Below are 20,153 nucleotides of genomic sequence, written 5' to 3' on the forward strand. Positions count from 1 at the left end.
TCCTCCAGGGTCCGTGAGCCAGCACAGGGTGTAGTGTGCTCCGCGGCCACCTGAGCGGCCCCCAGCCGTACTGCCTGGGACGCCCCCAGCCTCTGCCTGTGTCCTGCGGCTTTCTTCCTCTGGGGCCTGTGGTGAGCGGCTCTGCCCAGCCCAGTGGAGGAGACGGGTGGGCAGGCTTGGGGGAGAGCCTGGCTGGGAACGTGCACCAACCCTTATCAGCCCTCTGTCATCCCAGGCGACCAGGGACGGCTCCAACAGGCTGCGTCCCCCCACCCCCCTCGTCTGGGGCTGGGCCCAGATGTTTCTCCTCAGCCGGGACAGGGGACAGGTCCGCTGCCTTTCTCACAGGAGGGCGGCCTGGCTACCAGCTGGGTGAGGAGGCCCTGGCTCTCGTCTCTCCTCACCCTCCATTCCTCGCAGAGGAGCTGCCTCCCTTATCATCAGGACCCGGAGGGGGTTGGGCTTAAAAGGGGCTGGGCCCCTTTAAAACTGAACTGCACGGTGCCCAGACGCTCCAGGGTATTTTCAGCCTGGGCCAGTGAAGAGACACGAAGCAGCCAGACTGGCACCAGGCACTCCTTCCCAGGGCCAGGCTGGGTGGCAGCCCCGCAGGGACACAGGATTGCCAGTGGTTACTGTCTAACTCCGGGAAGCGGAGCAACTTCAAGGCTAGCGCACCCAGTCTTGTCAGGGCGCACACGCGGGTGGGGACGGATCGTGTGGGTACCGATGGCTGGGCCCGAGCTCTGCAGGGTTTCCAGCCGATGTCGCAGTTCCATGTGGACCTCTGTGGACCTCGTAGCTTTAGAAAGTCGAGGTCTGTCACCTGTCACTTTAGCGGGCGCGTGCTGTTTTGTTACTCTTGTGCGTAGGTTCTCTGCAGCTCTTCTCTAAAACAGTATCCAGGTGGCCTCTGACTCCTCGAGGTCATATAAACTGCATTCCCCACTTCCTGACTGTGTTTTCTAAGAAAGAACAAGGCATTTTCAAACTCTCGTGGCACGGCCCCAGGTTATTGTCTCAGAAGAGGCAGAACGGTCAGGGCGCTCGCTGCAGCTGTTTTGAAGGGGCCACTCTTCCCGTGGTGGGGGCACCTTGGTTTACCATGGACACACACCTTTGCCAGCGGCCGTGCAGTGGTGCCTTGCACTGCCCAGTGATGGTCAGGGTCACACCTTTCTTCCCAGATGGAGACTGAGAGGCTCTCCTCCTGGCCTTCTGGGGCTTTCTGGGGCTGACTGCGTAGGTTTCACACTCTGGATGGGGGTTTCTCTGCATCCCCCGGCAGCTTTCCCTCTGCCAACTTGTCTTCAGGCTCAGCTGGGTGGACGCTGGGGTCCATGGGGAGAGGTTCTACAGCAGCCGAGCTCGTGGCTGGTCCTGGGCTACTCACAGAGACGTGAGGCCCAGCAGCAGAGACAGTCTACCATGCAGACCTGCCTTCTCCAAAGGCTGGGGCTTGAGGTCAGCAGATAGTCATTGCACACCTGTCACGTGTGGGTGCTAAAAGTCCACAGTACCTCCTCCACCCGGAGGTCAGGCTGGTGAGAGGGACCGATGGGTCAAGGTTAGCAAAGCAGGTGGTCGTGACGATACTATCCAGGGGTAGGTCCCTGAAGGCTTCCCAGAGTGGGCAGGGAGCTGGGTCTTGGAGGAGGAAGATCCGAGTAGGTGGTGGCAATGAGGACCACAGCGTTGGAGGTGGGAAGTACATGGTGTTCAGAAAGGCACAAGAGGCTCAGGATGGGAAGAGCCGGGGCCTGCTGTCAGATTGCCAGGGCTGAACCCCAGCCCCTCTGCAGCTCAGAGGCCTTGGCCACTCATCAGCCTCCCGATCCCCACTCCCACTGTCCAAAGCCCGACAGCCAAAGCATCGGAAGAGCTGGTCTCCATCAGATGCCCGGTGTGGCCCGCAGTCTGCTCAGCAAGTGCTGCTGCCGTGAGGAGGTGTGACCTCGTGGGAAGGAGAGGGGACTGGGCTCATGGTCTAAAAGGGTGCCTTATTCCAAAGACTTGGGCCCGGGGTGTTTTTGATTTTTAATTTTTCCAGATTCTGGAATGTTTGCGTGTGCCTATCTTGAGAGATTTCAGGGATGAGACCCAAGTACAAACGTGAAATTCATTTGTTTCGCAAGCACCTTATTCATATGGGCCAAAGAGAATTCCATGTGATCATTGTTAGAGTTCCTTTGTTTCAGCCGTGCCCATCCCGTGAGGTCAGGTGTGGACTCTCCCCTCATGGTGTCAGGTCTGGTCGCTGTTGGGAAAGCTTTCAGTTTTGGAGCATGTCAGATTCCGGGTTTTCAGGAAGGTGACCAGGTGAAGACACGGCAGACTTACAGCTGAGAAAGACCAATGGACAGCAGAGGGGAGAATGGAAAAGCGGAAGAAGAGTGGAGACCAAGAAACCCCCCACAGTTGCAGGAGAGATAATGGCATCCTGAGGGTCAGTGGCCACAGTGAGGATGAGGAGACAGAGCAGAAATATAAATAAAGGACAGAAGGACAGGCTTGGTGACCAAGTAGGTGTGCGGAGCCAGGGAGACAGGATCTGATGTTTCCCAGTTGCTGTCCCCAAATCTGCTCGTGAGCTTGGCCACGTCCTGCAGACCCAGCACCCTCGACCTCTCCGGATGGGCCTGTCATCGCTGTTCCTCACGGCTCCCAGGGACAGACTTCCTGGGGTTGAGGAGAGTGTGGGGACAAACACAAGGCCCCTTGTTTCCAGAGCGGGATGGAGGACGCACCTCTCCCCAGGGAAATGAGCTCAGCTTTCCTCCTGCTCCCCGCCTAACGAAACCCGGAGCCTGAGACTTAGCCCCTGCTCCAGGACCCTCGCTGACCGCCACTCTCAGGCCCACGTCCGCCCGGGGAGGGGCGGCTCCAGGAGGGGCGTGTTTGGCAAAGAGGAAATGGCTCCAACCAGATATCGCTTTGTTTGTTTTCCCTGTGAAAAGAAAAGAGACCATTTTTCCTCTCTCATTTATTTTTTTTAGGGACCAGGCAGATATTTTTAATTCCTCTGGTTCCCTGCTGTCTACAGGTGCTTCCTATGTGCTGCTGTCGGGCAGGACAGAGCCCATGACATAACCGCTGTGCCCTGAGATTTCCAAAACCCCAGCTGTGCCTGTGGGTGCCGTCTCAGATCCCCTGGCTGGGCAGGAATGTGCTGCTCCTCCACAGCCTGTCCCCCGTGGAGGAGACAGGGCTGGTTCCCCTAACAGAGTGACAGGAGGCCCCGGGGGCGATTTGGAAGGAGGAGCTCTCATGTGCAGCAGTGCCCTGTGGTTGCTGACTCCCCAGGGATTGTGGCCTCATGGCTCATCAGAAGCATCATCTTTGCTTCTGATCCAGCGGACAGCAATCCCTTCTCCACCCAGTGGGGGCAGCCCCGAAGGACCGGCTGGGAGACAGGCATTGAGAAGATGGAATGCTTGTTCATTTAAAAAAAAAAAAAAAAAAGTTTTACGTAAGCAAAAACTAGGGAGAACAGTGTGTTCTCCATGCACCCAGAGAAGCCCATTATGGGAAATCCTTTCGTAAAGTGAAGAGACTATTAGTAAAACAGCAGTAATCCCTCCCAATTTATTTGTTTACAGTCTGTGTGGATTTATGGAGCCTCGTGTCTGTCTTCTAGAAGGAGTGGAGCAAATATTTATGGAGCACTCTTATTGCACAGCTTGTCATGAAAGCCTCGTGGGCATTCCGTGAGCTGGTCATTCTGACTCATTCTGCTGATTCGGGAACTACCATTCAGGGGTCTCGAGGCTGGCCAAGGGTAGAGGACGCTCACCCAGGTCTTCTCACCCCGCCTGAGTCCTGTGTTAAGATCTGATACTCCTTAGACTTCAGTGAGATGTGGTAGTACCTTTGCTGTTATTTGATACTGAGAACAATGATATAATGATGTGCATAAAATAATTAGAAATAAATTCATATAGTGAACCAGAATTGTCCACCTGGAGTTGTCCAGAGAATGGTAGGGTAGGATCAAAGCATTCTTCCCGGAAACCAGGAGCAGCAGACAGGGGCCCTGGGGATGGAACACGGCAGGCAACACCACCCATCCCACTCAGATTCTCTTGTTTTTAAAACATGGAGCTAATTTTTAAAAAACAAACAGATCAAACTTAAAATCTTCTGTGGAAACATCAGAGCATCTGATGATGCTGGACCTTGAACCATCTTTGGAAAAATGACCCACTGTGCACATGCAGGCGGTGGGCTGGGGCTGGGGGGCAGCAGCACCCTCCTCCCGTAGGTGGACTCAGGTCAGCACCCACCCACTCTCTCACCTCGTCCGCTTGGCCTCTGAGGACTGGAGTTGGCAATGCATCCCCCATGATGGCCAAGAGGGGGAGAAGACAGCTGCACAGGCACCCCACCTGAGCCGACCCTGCCCCATCCACTTGGAGGGCTCGCGGCTCCCAGGAGTCGAGCTGCGTTCCCAGAATGGCAGCTTCTGTTCAGAACTGACACCACTGACACGTGGAGTGGAACCGTGACTCCTGGGACACAGGCTGGGAACTGTCCAGTTATGAGTCCATGCAGACCTGTCCAAGAAAACCAGGGGCACGGGGCCCGGTGGAAACGCCTGTGTGCCGGCTCCTCAGTCTATGGTGAGGTGCACGAGACTCTTTGGGCTTCGGGTTGGTCATTTTCTGGAGCAGAGAGCAGTGGGGCTTGGAGAAGGGACTGTGATTTGGAATTTGCCACTGCAAGTGGGGCCAGCTGCCCTGGACTTTCATGAGGCCTCAAACTTCCTCACAGAGCTTCAGGCTGCGTAGATTTAAATTTAGCTTTTGTAGGGCCCGGGCTGTGGCTCAGAGGTAGAGCACTTGCCTCCATGTGTGAGGTAATGGGTTCGATCCTCGGCACCACATCAAAAAATAAATAAATAAAATAAAGTTACTGTGTCCAAGTACAACTAAAAAATATTTTTAAAAATCTTTGTAGAATTATTAGTGACTCTCCACCTCCCTTATGGGCATGCCTGCCTTCTCCCCAGGCCCCGGGGACTTGGTCTTGAGGTCTTGACATTTTGAGAAGGTTGACAACTCACTGCTGGGGTTTTCCAAGTGTTTGCCCCGGCTCCAGCCAGGCTTTCCCAAAGCAGTTGGAGAGCAGAGCTTGAAATCTCATTTCAGCTTTTCTTTACTTGATATTTTTCATATTGTCAGGTATCTTAGCAACTTGCCTTATAAATCAGCTCTATCTCGTAGAGCAGAGGAAGGAGACAGAGGAGAGAGGAGGGAGGGAAAGGGAGGTCCTGGAGTGTGAGAGTGACCGAATCACGTTCTGTGCCTGTGTGAGTACGTGAAGGTACCCCCTTATTCTATGTGATTAATGCACCCGCAAAAAATAAAATCACACCACAACTGAGAACCCAGGAGAAGATATTGATAAAGAGCCAAGGTCTCTATATAGAAGGTATAACAAACTCTTAAAATTGGAAAGAGTAAAAAGCCCATAAACCTGAGAGAGAAAAGAGAGCAAAAGATAAGTAGCTGACTCACAAAAAGATATAAAATCATCTCCAATCATTTGAAAAGGTTTCACTTACAACAAGACAAAACCAGACCCACCCTGAGGTGCCGTTTCTTCAGACCTTCCCGACTGGAAAGAAGTTAGATACCGTTCAGCACACTCTCCGCCAGGCTGTGGGGCCACCGGCTGGCTCACACGTGGCTGGGGACGTGCAGAATGGCACCACCTCCATGGCAGGGCATCAGTCACACCCACCAAGTGGGCACACACCTTTGCTGGTGGACCTCACAAGCCCGCCTGAGAGAACTTGCCCGAGAGCTGCACTTCTGTCAGTCTGAACATACAGGTGCATGTCCGTCAGTCTGGACATATCGGTGCACATGATTAGTCATGGCAGTGCAAGTGTAACTGTGAAGTACTGCAAAATGGGCTCAGTGTCCGCATGTCAGAGAGGAGAGGTGTGCACTGTGGTCCACCCCAACAGCAGGTCACCATGTGGTGGTGGGAGGAATCCCTCTGGACTGGTGTGGATTGATTTCTGATGTAAGTGGAGCAAAATCTTAAAGGCTTTCTGTAGTGTGTTTCATGAACGTGTGCATAGGGTAGATCCAAGAACTCAGAAACTGGTCAAAAATGAAACAAAAATAGGCCGCTCAGCTCCAGCTTACTCACACACACACACAAACTTTTAAGTACCCGAGGTGTAACTCAGTTGTAGGCTGACTTTTATTTTTTACGCATGCATTACAGTTATACGTAAGAGTGGGATTCCCTCCCATGTTCACAGGCACACAGCGTGATTGGTCACTCTCCCCTCCAGCTGCGTCCCACCTATGCTACACACTTAGGCACCCAGGTGCACACCCGCGTTCTCAGGGGCTGTTTCTTGGTAGATCTCCATGCCCCTCTTGGCAGCCTACTATTCTCACCACAACTTGGTGAAATCGGAGCGTGTCATTCAGTCTTCTTCAGAGTTAAAATGGCCCACTGGGCGGATATGGGGCAAGCCATTTCCCTTTACCGGCTCTTCACTCTCTCCTGGGCCCTGCTGCTGTAAACAGCTGCCCACGGCCTCCTGCTCTTGAACTTAGAAGCCTAAGGGGCAGGGCGGGAGCTGGGCCCAAGGGTTTGTGTCATCTCATTTCACAGATGCTGCCCGTCACTTTCCCAGAAGGCTGCACCACTCACCTCTCCTCCAGCAGGATCTGGGGTGCTTCCTGGCTCCCAGGTCTCCGCCCAGACACCCTCCTTCCTCTGGCCCCCTCCCCCCCCCCTGCTTCCCTTGGTCCCCTCCCTCATTCCCCTGCCCCCCTCCTCCCTTCTGATAAGTACAAAGAGAAATTATGTGAACTTGCGTTTCCCTGACAACTTTTCATGTTGGCTCTTCTCTGGATGGTGCATGTCCTCTGTGGTGTATTGTCCGTGTCATGCTGTACTTGACAGCTGCGACCTCTGCTCCATCTGCTACAAGCACTTCCAGAGCTGCTATTTCCTCTTCATTTCATTTTCACTGTGAAAAAAAGTGCTCCATTTTCACCAAAAAAAGTTTTACATTTTTTAATAGATAGACATTGGGGCGGGGGACGCTAAATAACTTCTAGAATTCTATCTTGGTTAAAAAGGGAAACATTGCAATTTTTATTTTTTAAAAAATGCCTATTGGTGCATTCTAATGGCACGTGATGGTGGATCTGCTGCTGCGTGCTGGCCGCTGGCCGTGCACACAACAGGACAACCTGATCTGGTCCATTTGTGTCCGTACCTTTGCTTCGCATCCTTGCTCCCTCCCTCTGGTCCCTTCCTTCCACTGGTCTCCCTTGGACTGGGAAGTGTTTCACTTAACACTCTCCTTCTACACTCTGTTGTCACGTGCCGCGTTCCCTAAGAACCTCAGTCTGTCTTCAAAATGTCACAAACTCTGGAGCCCGGTGTGGGAGGTCAGCAGCCCCTCAGGTCCCCTGACCCTGGCCCATCCTCTGGGCAGCTCCTGCACTGACACAGTCCGGAATGCCTGTCCCCTGCTGCCAGCCTCCTGCGTCTCTCCGCTCCCTGCCACCCACCCCCATTTGCTCCTTAAATGGAAGTTTTCCTTCCATTGTCCCTGCTCTCTTCCATGTGTTGCCCTCTCCTGGCCCTGCTCTGGGGCCTCACCGGGTGGCCCACTCTCCCCTGGATCCCCAGCCCCCTCTCCAGCAGGAGGCTGCATCGCAGTGGGGCTGGCTGGGACTCCCCTTTGCAATCTTGGTTTGGCGTGGTGAGAACTCAGGACCAGTGTCTTCCCTCAAGATTCCCGCCACACGTGCCCTGAAGGGTGGATTCCAAGTTCCCGGGCTTTGTGTTGAGCAGCAGGGTTTGCTGAGCGTGTGTGACACTCAACAGCCACCTGGGCCCTCCCGTTGGATTCTCATATGGTCTGTGGGGCTAAGCGGCATGTCCCCACTGCACAGGTGAGGTTGCCTGCCCATGGTCACCTAAGGAGTAGAGGGAGCCACAAATGAGACTCTGCCCCAGAGCCCGTCCTGTCTCTCCCCCCTCCCCCCACTCCCCCCCCCCCGGGCTCTGACAGCACACTGGGGCTCCTGCAGCTGCTTGGCCAGGACCCCCTCACAGATTCATCCTCATGTGCTGGTATTGGGTCCCCCTTTGCTTCTGTCAGCTTCCTCGAGCAGGGGCCTTGGCTTAATTTCGAGAAGCTCACTCAAGATTCCTAGAGATCTCAAATCTTAAATGTCACTTGCACAACTATGAACCGGTAGAAGGCCTGCTTAAGTCAGGGTTATTAGCAGGTCCTAACCCCAGCCCAGCCAGTGCCCAGCCATACTAAGTAAAATCAGTGTGAAAGAGAACGACAGATGGGGGGGGTGCAATATTGTTTTAAGGCATTTCTGTGCACATTATCTCACTCATAGTCATAATGATCTTCTGTGGTGGACACCCTCATGTTACAAAGGAGGAAAATAAGTCCAAAGGAGACTAGTACCTTACCAAGTCCCTGCTAGGGAGGCAGATCCAGGACATGCTTCGGCACGCGCTAGCATGCACACGCTAGCACACGCTAGCACGCGCGCGCGCGCGCGCACACACACACACACACACACACACACACACCAGCCTGTGCCCCAGAGTCAGGGTGGCTGCAGACAGGCAGTGCGGGCCAATCTGGCCTCATGGCTAGCAGTGTGCTAACCTTGGGTGGACGTGGGCACCACTTCTGCCTTCTGCTTTCTGGGGGGATCCAGAAGGCCCTTTTGCAATTTCAGACCCTTTCTGTATGAGGCCAACTAGAAGCCACTAAGAGAGGAGCCTCCTGGCCTAGGTAGGCCGCAGCAGCCACCGTCCCAGGCTCTGGAGTCCACTCAGGAGGGTGTGCTGAGGCAATGGGAAAGGTACTGCTGGGCTGTGCCCGGCTCCACTATGGGTTAAAAACAATGTGGGCATCTGCTCAAATACCTGCCTGAGGAGCAGAGGGGGTGTAGGACAGGTTCTCTGTGCCATGGGTCTGTGAGCCCTGCTGCTGGGTTATTTCAGCGCTCACTCCTCGGAGGACCTTCTTGGGTTTCCCCCAGGAATGCAACGTGCAGATTGGTCTGTGGCACCTTGTACACTAACCTCTGCTCGGAGCCTGGTAACCGGGACCAGGATCGCCCACCCCGGGGGTCAGTGGAAAGCCCTCCCTGGAGGACTCATACTCTCATTACGGCTCCACCCCCTGTGTGGATCCCGCCTGCTGCAGAACCGGAGCTCCCGGCAGAGCTGTGCCCTGGTGTAGCGCACTGCAAAAACGTAACAGGAAAGTAAGCAGATCTTCATCCCTCTTGGCATGACTTATGTTAAACAGGAAGTGAAGGTTACTCTTTGCCCTCCTGGGCAGCAGCAAGGCCCGTAGGGCTGGGAGGTGGTGGAGAGTCCCCCCTAGCCCTCTCCGGGTCCCCCTGCGCTCCCCCATTCACTTCCCGTTACCATAGCTCTTCCTGGCCTTGCACCCTACAAGGGTTCTGATGTCCCTCTGCTGGTCCCACCCACCTTTTCCAGGTGCCCCTGGAGGCCCCTAGACAATTTGAGCCTCCCTCCTGCCTTCTGGGAGCTCCTTTCCAAAACGGTTACTGAGCCCAGCTCGCTATTTGTGGTGGAAGGCCCCACAGGCTGCCCGTGGTTCTGGGTAGGAGAGAGAGGAGAGGCTCCATTCTTAGGCTCTGGCCCAGACGCGCCGTCCTGCGCTTGCCGCAGCCTCCAGGTTGTGAGTTCCTGGACGCCAAGTGCCTGCCAACCCGCTGCTCTGCGCATTCCTCCAGGGCAAGTCCCTTGTGAAAATCACTTGGCCATGGCAGACCTCTCCCATCTCCTGAAATTGTTTTGTTTTGTTCAATTTAAAAAAAAAATGTAGATGGATACAATACCTTTATTTTATTTACTTATCTATTTTTATGTGGTGCTAAGGATTAAACCAGGACCTCACACATGCTAGGCAAGCCCGTCTGCTGAGCCACGTCTCCAGCTGCCACACACGTCCCCCCCCCCCCGAAATTCTTTAGGGCCAGACTTGCACCCGCCTAGCATCCCCATGAAGAGTAACCCTGCTGTGTGCCAGTGGGCATCTTAGACCTCCACACCCATGGCTGAAGCCAGGGAAGGTAGCTGGGCGCAGGGCCCTGTGCTGGACCAGGCTGCTCTAGGCTCCCTAACAGTCCTGCTGGAGAAGTGCTGCTCCAGACCTGCTTCACAAGGCCGGCGCCTCGGGGGCTCTGTGAGCTGGGGTGGGTTGCCTGAGATCACGCAGGATTTGAGTAAGCAGTCAAACACCATCTCTTGGCATCTGCGACCCAAGAGGGTGGTGTGACCCGCATCTCAGAGACTCTAAGCAGTTAGGTCAGTTGCCCAAGATCCCACAGCCCAGAGATGGGAGAGTGGGATGCACAACTGGGCTTGTCAAGCCCCCGTTCTGTTCTCTCTCTCTCTCTCTCTGTGTTGCTGCAGGAGCCAGGGACTGGACAGGAACGGCAGATGAGGCCTGCTCGTGGCAGCTGCCAAAGGGTGCCCTCCTGCCCGGGCCCTGGGCTCCTGGGGCCAGCACATCACAAGACGAAGTGCCTGTCAGCCTTTGTATTTGAACTGTATCAGCGCTTCAGCAAATTGTTCAGCCACCTTTACAGGATAAGGTTGACGCTCAATACGATTAACCTGCTTTCGTGCCCAGCTCAGGGAGTGCTGACTCGGTGCAGTCACGCCCACCACTCCTGCACCAGGCCACATTCCAGGTGCTGAGCCTTTCCCTCATGCCAACTTCCTCCTGCCCCTGCGGTTGATTCCCCACCTGGACCCAACCCAGCCCTGGCAATCAGTGACCCGCTCTGGTCACTTTTTAAGGGCAGGAAGTAAATGAAATCATGCAGGTAGTCTTGGTGGTGACTCCTTCCACTTGCCATAAAACTTTCGGGGTTCACTTGTGTGGGTGGGCCAGCCTCTGCCCTCTCACTCTGCGCGGGCTTGCATGGTGACATGACACAGTCGGCCTGTCCACTCTGAGAGGTGTTCCTAGACCTGGGCTAGGAGTCACGATGCTTTCCTGAAGATTTGCACACGGGTCTTCCTGTGCACATGCGCTTTCCCTTCTTTGGGTAAACACCTACAGTGCAATTGTGAAGTCCTTTGGAGGATGTAGGTTTAGCTTCATGAGAAGCTGCCAGAATATTTTTCAAACTGGCTACACATTTATCACTTCCGGAGCAATGCCTTGCCGTGGGCCAGGCAGCGGACTGGGGATGGGGATGTGGCTAACACGGAGTCAGTGCTCAGGGCTTCTGTAGGAAGAGACCTTGCAGACTGGGGGCATGGTAAGTGCTCTCTGAGTTCCAGCAGCACAGGGCCTCCGTCTTCAGTTCCCCAACACCCCTGGTCTCAGCTGGCCAAGGCTTTTGTGCAAACTCCACTTAGGGTACTCTCAGCCACCTCGATCCCCTAACACACACACACACACACGTACACACGCTCACTTGGCTGGGGTCACACCTACTTGTCTCAGTGTAAATGTCACATCTTGGGACCAGGCTCCCTTCTCCTGTGATCTAGTCCTTTCCCTCCATGGCATTTGTTGCTCTAATAAATAATAAACTGGAGTTAAAGTGGCGGTGGTTGGAAGCAGACCTTCCTGGGGGGACTGTGATTGGTAGGAAAGGGCCTGGTGCAGGCGCCGGGTCCAGGAAGGAGTGGCTGAGTCAGAGGAGTGCTGAGACACCAAGAGAGGCAGCTGTTCTGCTGAGTGGGGCGGTGCCCAGGGGCACGGGCCCCTCAGGGTTTGCTGGAAGGACCGGCAGCTCTGCTCAGGTGGGCCTTCCCCGGGCCGTGTTCTCTGGGGCTCCTTCTGTGGTGCTGTACAGTGTCTGTGAATGCAGCTAAACAGGTCTGTGAACTTGATAACTTCTAAAAACTCGGGATTTCATTCTTCTGATGTTATTTAAACCCAGTTATTTTCTTCTGCTTCCAAATTAGAAGCTTCCATGTGCAATTCCAAGTACAATCACGAAAGTAAACGGTGCCTATGAAGAAGTTTCTTCACATCTGCCAATAATCTCATGACTCTCTGACTTCAAAACATTGGGAAAGCCCGGTGTGGGCGTGCGCGCCTATAACCCTAGCTACTGGGGAAGCCAAGGCAGGAGGATGGCAAGTTCAAGACCAGCCTGGGCAACTTAGCAAGAGCCGGGGGTGTAGCTCAGTGGTAGACTGCTTGCACGGAATGTACAAGGCCCTGAGTTCAGTCCCCATCCCTGGAAAAAATAATATGGAAAAGCCTTGACCTATGAGGTTAGGGCTTCTGGAATTTTCAAGGGACGGTCAGTTTGATCACATGGCCATATTCTAGGCCATGTGCAGCACATACTGATCAAGTGGAAAACCTTCTTTTTTTTACTCACTTCCTGCTCACATTGCCTCAGCGACATGAAGCAGGCCTCAGCTGTGCCCTGGGCATCTTTCCCTGCCTGACCTGTCCCCTCCGGGTCAGCACATATGCAGCCGCAGAGCCAGATGCCCCGTGGCCCTTGCCCCGCTCCTCCTGACGCTGCTCCTGAAAGTCCTCATTCATGGCACAGACCCCGAGGCCTGAGCGAACTCTGCTGCCACCACTCATTCTGTAGGCTTTGGAGAGACACCCACCTTCTCTGGCCTCAGCTTCCTCAGTTGAGTGGGGTGCCTCGGTGACTCTCCCTTGGGTGCAGTTGTGTGAATCAGGTGAGACCACCCACCTGGGGCAGGCACATGGCGGGTGCTCAGGACACTGTAGCTCCTGGAATCATGTGACCTCCACCCTCAGGTCACATGATGACACTAACGTCTCCTCGCCCGCCCCTGTCCACCTGCTCTGTGGCCTTCACGCCCTGCCAGTGTTCAGCCTCTTCCACCTGTAACATGGCCAAGATGCCACCCTGGGCTGCCCTCGTCCCCTGCAGGGCATCATGCCAGCCTCTCCAGGGCAGGCACCCGAGGGCCCCCTGTCCTGAGGGCCTCCCCACTGAGTCCAGCTCCAGAGCTGCTCTGTAGGCAGCTGGGAGGGAGGGCTGAACCAGGAGAGGCCGCGGCGGACTGGGAGGCAGGCCTGGCCTGGACGCTTGCTGTCATCTCAGAAGGCAGGTCTCCTGTGGCCTGAAGGGCTCACTGTCCCCTGGCCCCTGCTCAGGCAGAGGAGCGACCCCCAGCCAAGGGTGTTGGAGCAGGTGGCCCTGGCTCACCAGGTGTGCTACTGAACTGACCAGCGTGAGAGTGCACAGGTAGGGGTTTCTGGACACACTGTGGAGACAGAGGAATTGCACGTTCACTGCAGGTGCAGTTGAGGGGACCCGTCCCGATCACATGTACCTCTGTCCTGTGGCACCCCTCCCCACTCTTCCCCTTTGCCCTCAGCCACAAGAACCCCACAGTCCAAGAACCACTGGCCACCAGGCTGAAGCTGTCCTGCTTCCACCTCTGTGCTCTCTGGCGAGAGGAGGAATTTCAGAGACGTGGCCCAGGAGGCCTGGAGCCTGCGGACTCTCCTCAGCCACCCGCCCACCTCCTCTGCGGCCTTCACACCCGCAAGTCTTCAGGCTCTCCCACCTGGTAGCATGGCCAAGGTTCAACCATGGGCTCCTCTGACTCCAAGGATCCCCAGCAGGTGCTTTTGGGTCTGCCTGGCCCTCTGCTGCGCCCACTGCCTGCTCTGAGCTCGCCCTCTGCTGCGTCCACCGACTGCTGTGAGCTCACCTCCTGTGACTTGCCACCTCTCTCCTCTCTCCTTCCAGCCCTGCTCCTGCCTGGGCTCCTTTTCTCCGCATCCTGCAGAAGCCCGAGCTGGAAACGCAGGTGGATCTTGACTCTGCCTATTCCTACCCCTTCAGTCACCCACTCTGGTCAGTCTTTCCTCCTAAATGGCCCTCGCGGCCTGTGCTCGTCAGCCTCCATTACCGGGCGAACACTTGAGATAATCAACTGACAGTGAGAAGGGTGTATTTGAGCTCGCGGTTTGGGGGTTACGGTTCACGATTGGTGCCATTGCTTCTGGGTCTGTGGAGGAAGTCCAGGGCCAGCTGGCTCACCTTGTGGCCCAGGACAAAAGAGGAGGACAACTCTGGGCCCCACAGTCCCTTCAAGGGCACACCTCCCTGTGACCTAAGTACCTCCCCTAGGCCCCCCTCTTAAAGTCTGCCGTCTCCCAAGGGTGCCAGGTTGGGGACCGAAGCAGGGGACCACACAGGCCTTAAGGGATTCTGCAGACCCAACCTCTAGCAAGTCCTGTTAATGTCTCCATGGCACTGACCCTTTGAGTCCTATTAATGACCTCTAGCTCCTCTGACCCCATGCCAGGCTAGGCTACCATCCTCTTCAGTTTCTCAGACCCCTGAGGTCCACAGAGTGTCAGCACCAGTCTCCACCCAAAGCCATCCTAAGATGTTGAGTCATTCCCAGGCACAGCCGTGTGCTCAGGGCCACCGCTGGGCGCAGCCTTCCGCCTCTGCTGACTCCTTGTTCTCCATTCCCCTCTAGGCCCATCAGACCGGGCACCTGCCCTGCTCTCAGGTCCCTAGACCGGCCCGGCCTGGCTGGTGGCGGCACTCTAACACCCTCTGAATGGCTGACTCGCTCAACTGCAGGTCTGCAGCTCTTCCCGGCCCTCCGAAGGTGGGCCACAGGCTCGCTCTTGATTCTTGCTCCTCCCCTTAGAAAGGCCCACAGCGAAAGGGTCTGAGCCCCCACAGCAACAGGGAGCTGCACATCTAGAGCGGGGCCTCCTGGACCTCAAGCCCTTGCCAGAGGCTGCCTCCTTGCCCTCACCCCAGAAGCGACTGGCCGCTCTTCACTTCCTGGCCTCTGCCCACTCCTTCCCAATGCAGCTCCCAGCTCCCTGGACCAGGCCAGCGGAAGCTCAGCTCAGAGGGCCTGCCCTCTGGAGCCAGTGTGCTTGCCACTTTTTACCTTCTGCTTGATCTTCCTCTTCTGTAACAAGGACTGTGGCCTCCAAATGGGCCTCCCTGCCTCATGCCTGCCAGCCCTGTCCCCAGCCTGCCCAGTCCCCACACTGCAGCCAGAGAGTGCTGCAGATAACCCCCACGGCGGTGCTCTTTTGCTTAAAACCCTCCAATGATTTGGGAGGCCTCCGCACTCAGACTGTTTTCCTCCCCAGCCTCATCTTGCCTCTCAGGCCTGGGAGCCCTGCTCCAGGCTTCGGAGCTTCCCCCCCTCCACCCCGTGGCTCGCTGGCCTGGGGCCGGCTCCGGACAGCTTCCCAGCCAGCGTGGCCAGTCTCTCTGACCTCCCTCCCTCTGACCCTGACTCTCCTGCCATCTCCTGCACTCTGAGGCCCCTTCCTCCTGGAAGCCGCGTGGCGCCTCTGGCCAGGTCGGGAGCTCCCACTGAGCCTTTCACCCGTGGCTCCAGACCACAGCAGCCTCCACTGGGTCTGCTCCGCCTCCTCTCCCCCTCGTGACCTCCCTGGAGGTGGGCAGTGGTGCCCAGCACCATCTCTCCAGCCTCTATCAGGAGGGTGGGTGCCAGAGAGGAGCAGGGACGGCCTCTTCTTCCCCGCTGCACTGTTCCCGGAGCTCAGAGCGGCCTGAGGTCTCAGTGCCCGTGGCTGCTGTAACAAGTGACCGCCCCTTAGGGCTTGCACGCTGCAACTTAGCATCGGACGGTTCAGGACATTTCTCTGCACCAAGTCGTCCCAGGGCGTGCTCCTCTGGAGGCTCTGGGAGGAGCCCTGTGGCCTTGGACTTCGAGGAGCACTGCATTGGTGGCTTTCTGGCCTCTTCCTCCAGGCTCCAAGCCAGCAGCAGTGGCCAGTCTCTCTGACCTCCCTCCCTCTGACCCTGACTCTCCTGCCATCTCCTACACTCTGAGGCCCCTGTGATCACGAGGGCCACCCACACAATCCGGGGTGGTCCCCTGCTTCGAGGCCTGTGCTGGAAGCCTGGATCCATCGCAGCCTCATCGCCCTGAGCCACGGGGCTTGATTGCTGGCAGGTTCCAGGCTCCCTGGAACAGACTGAAATGCCCCTCGGTGCAGTGTCTGCTCAGGAGTGTCCTTCTGGAGCCAACCCTCCCCCACCCCGGCCTTCTGCGGTGCAGCCTCAGGGACGGCTGTCCCCGGGACTTCCCGTGTCCTGAGTGGGCACTTGAGGTGTGAGCAGGTACCGAGGAGACCGAGCGCTGCTATGAGGACTGCTGCGAGGACTCGTCATCACGGCCTCTGTGGCGCTCCCTGACCGCCAGGCTCTCCAGCCCAGAAGTCCCCAGGGACCCGCTACCCAGCCAGACATCAGGACCCATGCCCTCTGTCCCTTCCTCCCACCCCTGAGCCCTCCTCCCACCCCACCCTGGGACAGGCCTGGTCCACTCACTGTCACTTCTCCGCTGAACCTTTCCAGGACCTGCCTCCTCTCAGCTGGACCTTGCCAGGGCCTGCCTCCTGGTCTGCTTCTACCCATCCGTCCTCCATAGAGGCCTGTCAGTGGCAGCTCAGTCCCTCCTTGGGACCCTCCGAGTGGACCCCATTACTCAGCAGGAGGCACCATGCTTGCCCTGCTGCTGCCCCAGACTGCCTGGCCCTTCCTCTCCAGTCCCCTCTGGTGCACAGCCTGGCCTGCCCCACTTCTCTGTCCCTGTCCCTCAACCTGGGTTCCCATCTGTGTTTCTTTTTTTCTTTTTTTTTTAACATTTATTTTTTTGTCGTCAGTGGACACAGTATCTTTATTTCATTTTTTTTTATGTGGCGCTAAGGCTCGAACCCAGGGCCTCACATGTGCTAGGCGAGCACTCTACCACTAAGCCCCAACCCCAGCCCCATCTGTGTTTCTGTTCAGAATAATTTTCCTCCCGTCTTGTCCCTGAGGGGGATCCAGCTGGATCCCCCCTCCTCAGTGCGTCTGCCTGCGCCCCGAGCAGAGGTGCCTATTCGACGTTCTCAGGGCCTTGGCACAGGCCTGGCTGACCCCTGGAGGTCGACTGCTCAGCGTCAGCCCCCGAGGCTGGGACAGTACGAGAGGCGGTTAGGATCAGTCTTGGGGGAGAGCCGGGGTGGGTGCCGCGCGCCTGGCGAGGAGGGAGCTGGGCCCCGGAGCCAGGCCCAGGGTCCCTGTGCCAGTACTTACTAACCTGAAGAGCAAGGTGCGGCCCCTCTGCCAGCCTCCCTGCTAGAAGTGGTCCGCCTCACGGGGACACGCCCACTGTAGCCGCAGGTGCTCTGGGTCAGCAGGTAGGGCGAGGGGCCTACGAGGTCCAGTCCCGGGGCCTTCCCGTCATCCTGCAATGGCGGTGCTCAACCCTGGATGGCTGGGGAGTAGAGGAAAGGGAAGAGTTAAAGGACCAGCAGCATGCCAATGAGAGACCACCTGAGCCTGAAGTGACACCGGGGTGCCTCTTAGGTGACGGCTGGCGTCTGGGAGGGGTGGCCCCCAAAAGGCTGTCTTCGGCTCTGCCGTCCTGCAGGATGGAGGGGGCGAGCCGCCATCTGCCGTGGAGGCTCTGGTCCTCTGGCCTGTTCTCCTGAGCAAGAGAACCTTCCTTCTGGCCAAGAGCAAGGGTCCTCGGCCAGGCAGAGCCTCTCGTTTCCCTAAGCCGAGGCCCAAGGCTGTGGGGCACTTGGACCCTGGAGGAGGAGCAGCAGAGGCAGACGAGGGAGAGCCCACTCTGGCTCCACAAAGGCTGCCCTGTGTGGACAGTCAGCAGCTTCCAAACCGTGTTTCCTCCACATGGCAACCATGGTCCACGCAGTCCAGCCACAGCTCCTCGGTTCCTTCAGAAGAACGTGCCAAAGGAATGGAAAGAAAACACAGAGGTGACTTTCCTCTGGCCTCGGCACAGCCGGACAGCACCCGCAGCCGTCTGTCTAAGCTGGCGGGTGGGCATGGAGACAGGAAGGCTTAGCAGGCACATCAGGTCCCGGAGGATGGAGGGAAGGCCACAGTCTGCGGAGGCCAGGGAGGACGAAGGCAGGACAGGGAGAAGGGTCCAAGACGCTGTGTTGCCAGGGGTGAGCTTTGGGTGTCCTTGGCCTCTGGAGCCAGTGCCCAGGCCCCGACGCTGGCAGACCAGGTGGGAGGCAGGAGGGGAAGGGACCAGCCTTGGTGAGCACCTCCCACCTCAGGCCCTTGCCCGGTTCCTCGTGGGCCGGGAAAGGAAATGCAATGCCGGGGAGCCCGAGGGGTCTCAGGAAAGCCGGGGAGTAAGCGCGGACGCTGAGTCCTTCCCAGAACTAAGACCACGGTTCAGGTGAGAGTGTGGCTTCCCCAGCAGCCCAGGGTTGAGCGGGAGCTGGCCAGGGGCAGAGCTGGACAGGGAGGTTACTGGTCTGCTGCAGAATTGCCCGGCAGAAATGCAGGCAGAGCCTCAGGCAGACTGAGCCGCCAGCCTGTCCATCCCCAAGACCATGCCTCCTCCCCTGCACCTGGCACCCGGAGGCTGATGACAATTTGGAGCTCACATAGCACCTTTTCAGCTTCCAGGGCAATTCCCCCAGCTCCACCTCTTAACGGACGTCCATTGCTGTCTTATCGGGTGTTGGGACAAACGTTTATTCCCCTCGGCTTCTCCTGTGTGATTCTGCCTAAGTTACTTGTTCTCTCTGGGCTCTCATGGGCCCAGTGGGCAGCAGGCAGCGATCATGCACAGCACGATGGCAGGTGTCTGGGCTTGCCGGACCCAAGAGCTCTGGCGTCCTGGAGCCTAAGGCCGACTCCCTGGGCCCCAGGAAGACACATAGAGGGGCTAGTCTTCCCTGCGACCCAGCTCTTCAGCTCTAAATGCACCCAGAGCCTTACGGTGCTGCTGCTGAGCCCCTGCCAAGCCCGGTTTCCAGACAGGGAAGTTCGGGAGGAGGTTTTGATTCCTGCCCTGCTCTATTTTTAACTGGAATGTGTGCTGGGCCACCAGCGCCGGCGCCCGGGAGGCCGAGGGAGAGTGCGCTGTCAGCAGGACCCGCGCAAGAAATAGCAGTGAATGGAGGCCGATAGGTCCTGTGGGCAGGAAGCTGGACAGATGGACAGGCCAGTGGGCCAAGAGTGGCTCGGTTCACCACGCCCGCCCCAGAGGCTGTCCCTGTTCCAGGAGGACAGGTTTTGGTCTCTGACGTGGCAGATGAGAAGGCCCAACAGGTGTGAGTCCTGTGAGCCCTGCCCCGTGGGGCGCTCCCGGGGTGGGGCGCTGGACATCTGTCCAGCACTAGAGGCAGTCTGGCGTCCTCAGTGCAGTGAAGTGAGTCTTTCAACCTCTCAGTGAAGCCAGTGTGGGTGTTGGGTCGGAATGCAGGTGAACTGGCAACAGGACGAGGTCGCTGCCCAGCACAGCCCTCAAGGTCAGCAGTTCTCTGACCCTGGAGACCCTCCGCCTCTGAAGGAGTCTTCTCCAAATTCCTCTCATTTACTTAACTCCATTATTATTATTAATATTAATATTATTATTATTATTATTTTAGTTTTTAGTGGTAGATGGACACAATACCTTATTTTGTTTATTTTTATGTGGTGCTAAGGTTCGCACCCAGGGCCTCACACGAGGGAGGCAAACGCTCCGCTGCTGAGCCCCAGCCCGGCCCCTTGACTCCACTCTTGGGAGTTGGTGGGGGCTGGTGGGGTGGGAGAAGCCAGGACGCTTTGAGACAGTTGTCACACAAAAAGGAGGCCCAAGGAAATGGGTGTGTGCCCCGTGGGGGTGCTGGGCGCCTGCTGCTGGAGCCTGTCTTTAGGGCCACAAGACCGCTGGGCAGGCAGAGCTGGACTTTCTCAAACTGCTGCCAGTCCTCCCAGTTTCCAGCTAGATGTGCAGGAGGGAGGTGGCAGAGGGAGTTTGCAGTCTAAGAAATGTCCCCATTGTGACAAAGAGGGTGAAGCCTGCTGCCTGGGATCAGACCTGAAAGTGTCATTAAAACCAGGTGTCATAGGCCACGGGTAACGAGGTGGGAGCAAGGGGCATTCCTAGGGCTGCTGCCTGCCCTGCCTCGGGACACAGCTCGGTGACATGTCATGTCACGTCTTGGCCTGGGACTTGACAGTGAGCAGGGACCCGAGCTGGAGGCGGGATGACAAGAACCCTGAAGCACTCGGAGGGCTCCAGGCCTCCTGCCTCTCAGCTGACCCACAGAGCAGCCCTGCGAGGGGCACCTGCAGCCCCGTGGAGGCAGGGAGAGGTCCAGCCAGGCAGGAGGG

The 20,153-nt window shown here is 57.0% G+C and overlaps 1 protein-coding gene across 4 annotated transcripts in view; it reads left to right on the top strand.

Moving 5' to 3' along the window:
• Window positions 1-20,153, top strand: part of Rcsd1 (RCSD domain containing 1) — a 52,469-nt gene that overhangs the window by 15,832 nt on the left and 16,484 nt on the right. The window contains exon 1 of one of the 4 annotated variants that reach the window (XM_040276875.2): window positions 14,527-14,637. The exons of 2 other annotated variants lie outside the window; for them this stretch is intronic. In XM_040276875.2, coding sequence (XP_040132809.1) covers window positions 14,587-14,637 — 51 coding nt within the window. In that variant the 5' untranslated portion in view covers window positions 14,527-14,586. Of the gene's footprint in view, window positions 1-14,526; window positions 14,638-20,153 lie in introns of those variants that run through there. One more of the 4 variants, XM_040276874.2, reaches the window with a different exon arrangement.

Source organism: Ictidomys tridecemlineatus, chromosome 10 (genome assembly GCF_052094955.1).
Source record: "Ictidomys tridecemlineatus isolate mIctTri1 chromosome 10, mIctTri1.hap1, whole genome shotgun sequence".
NCBI lineage: Eukaryota > Metazoa > Chordata > Mammalia > Rodentia > Sciuridae > Ictidomys > Ictidomys tridecemlineatus.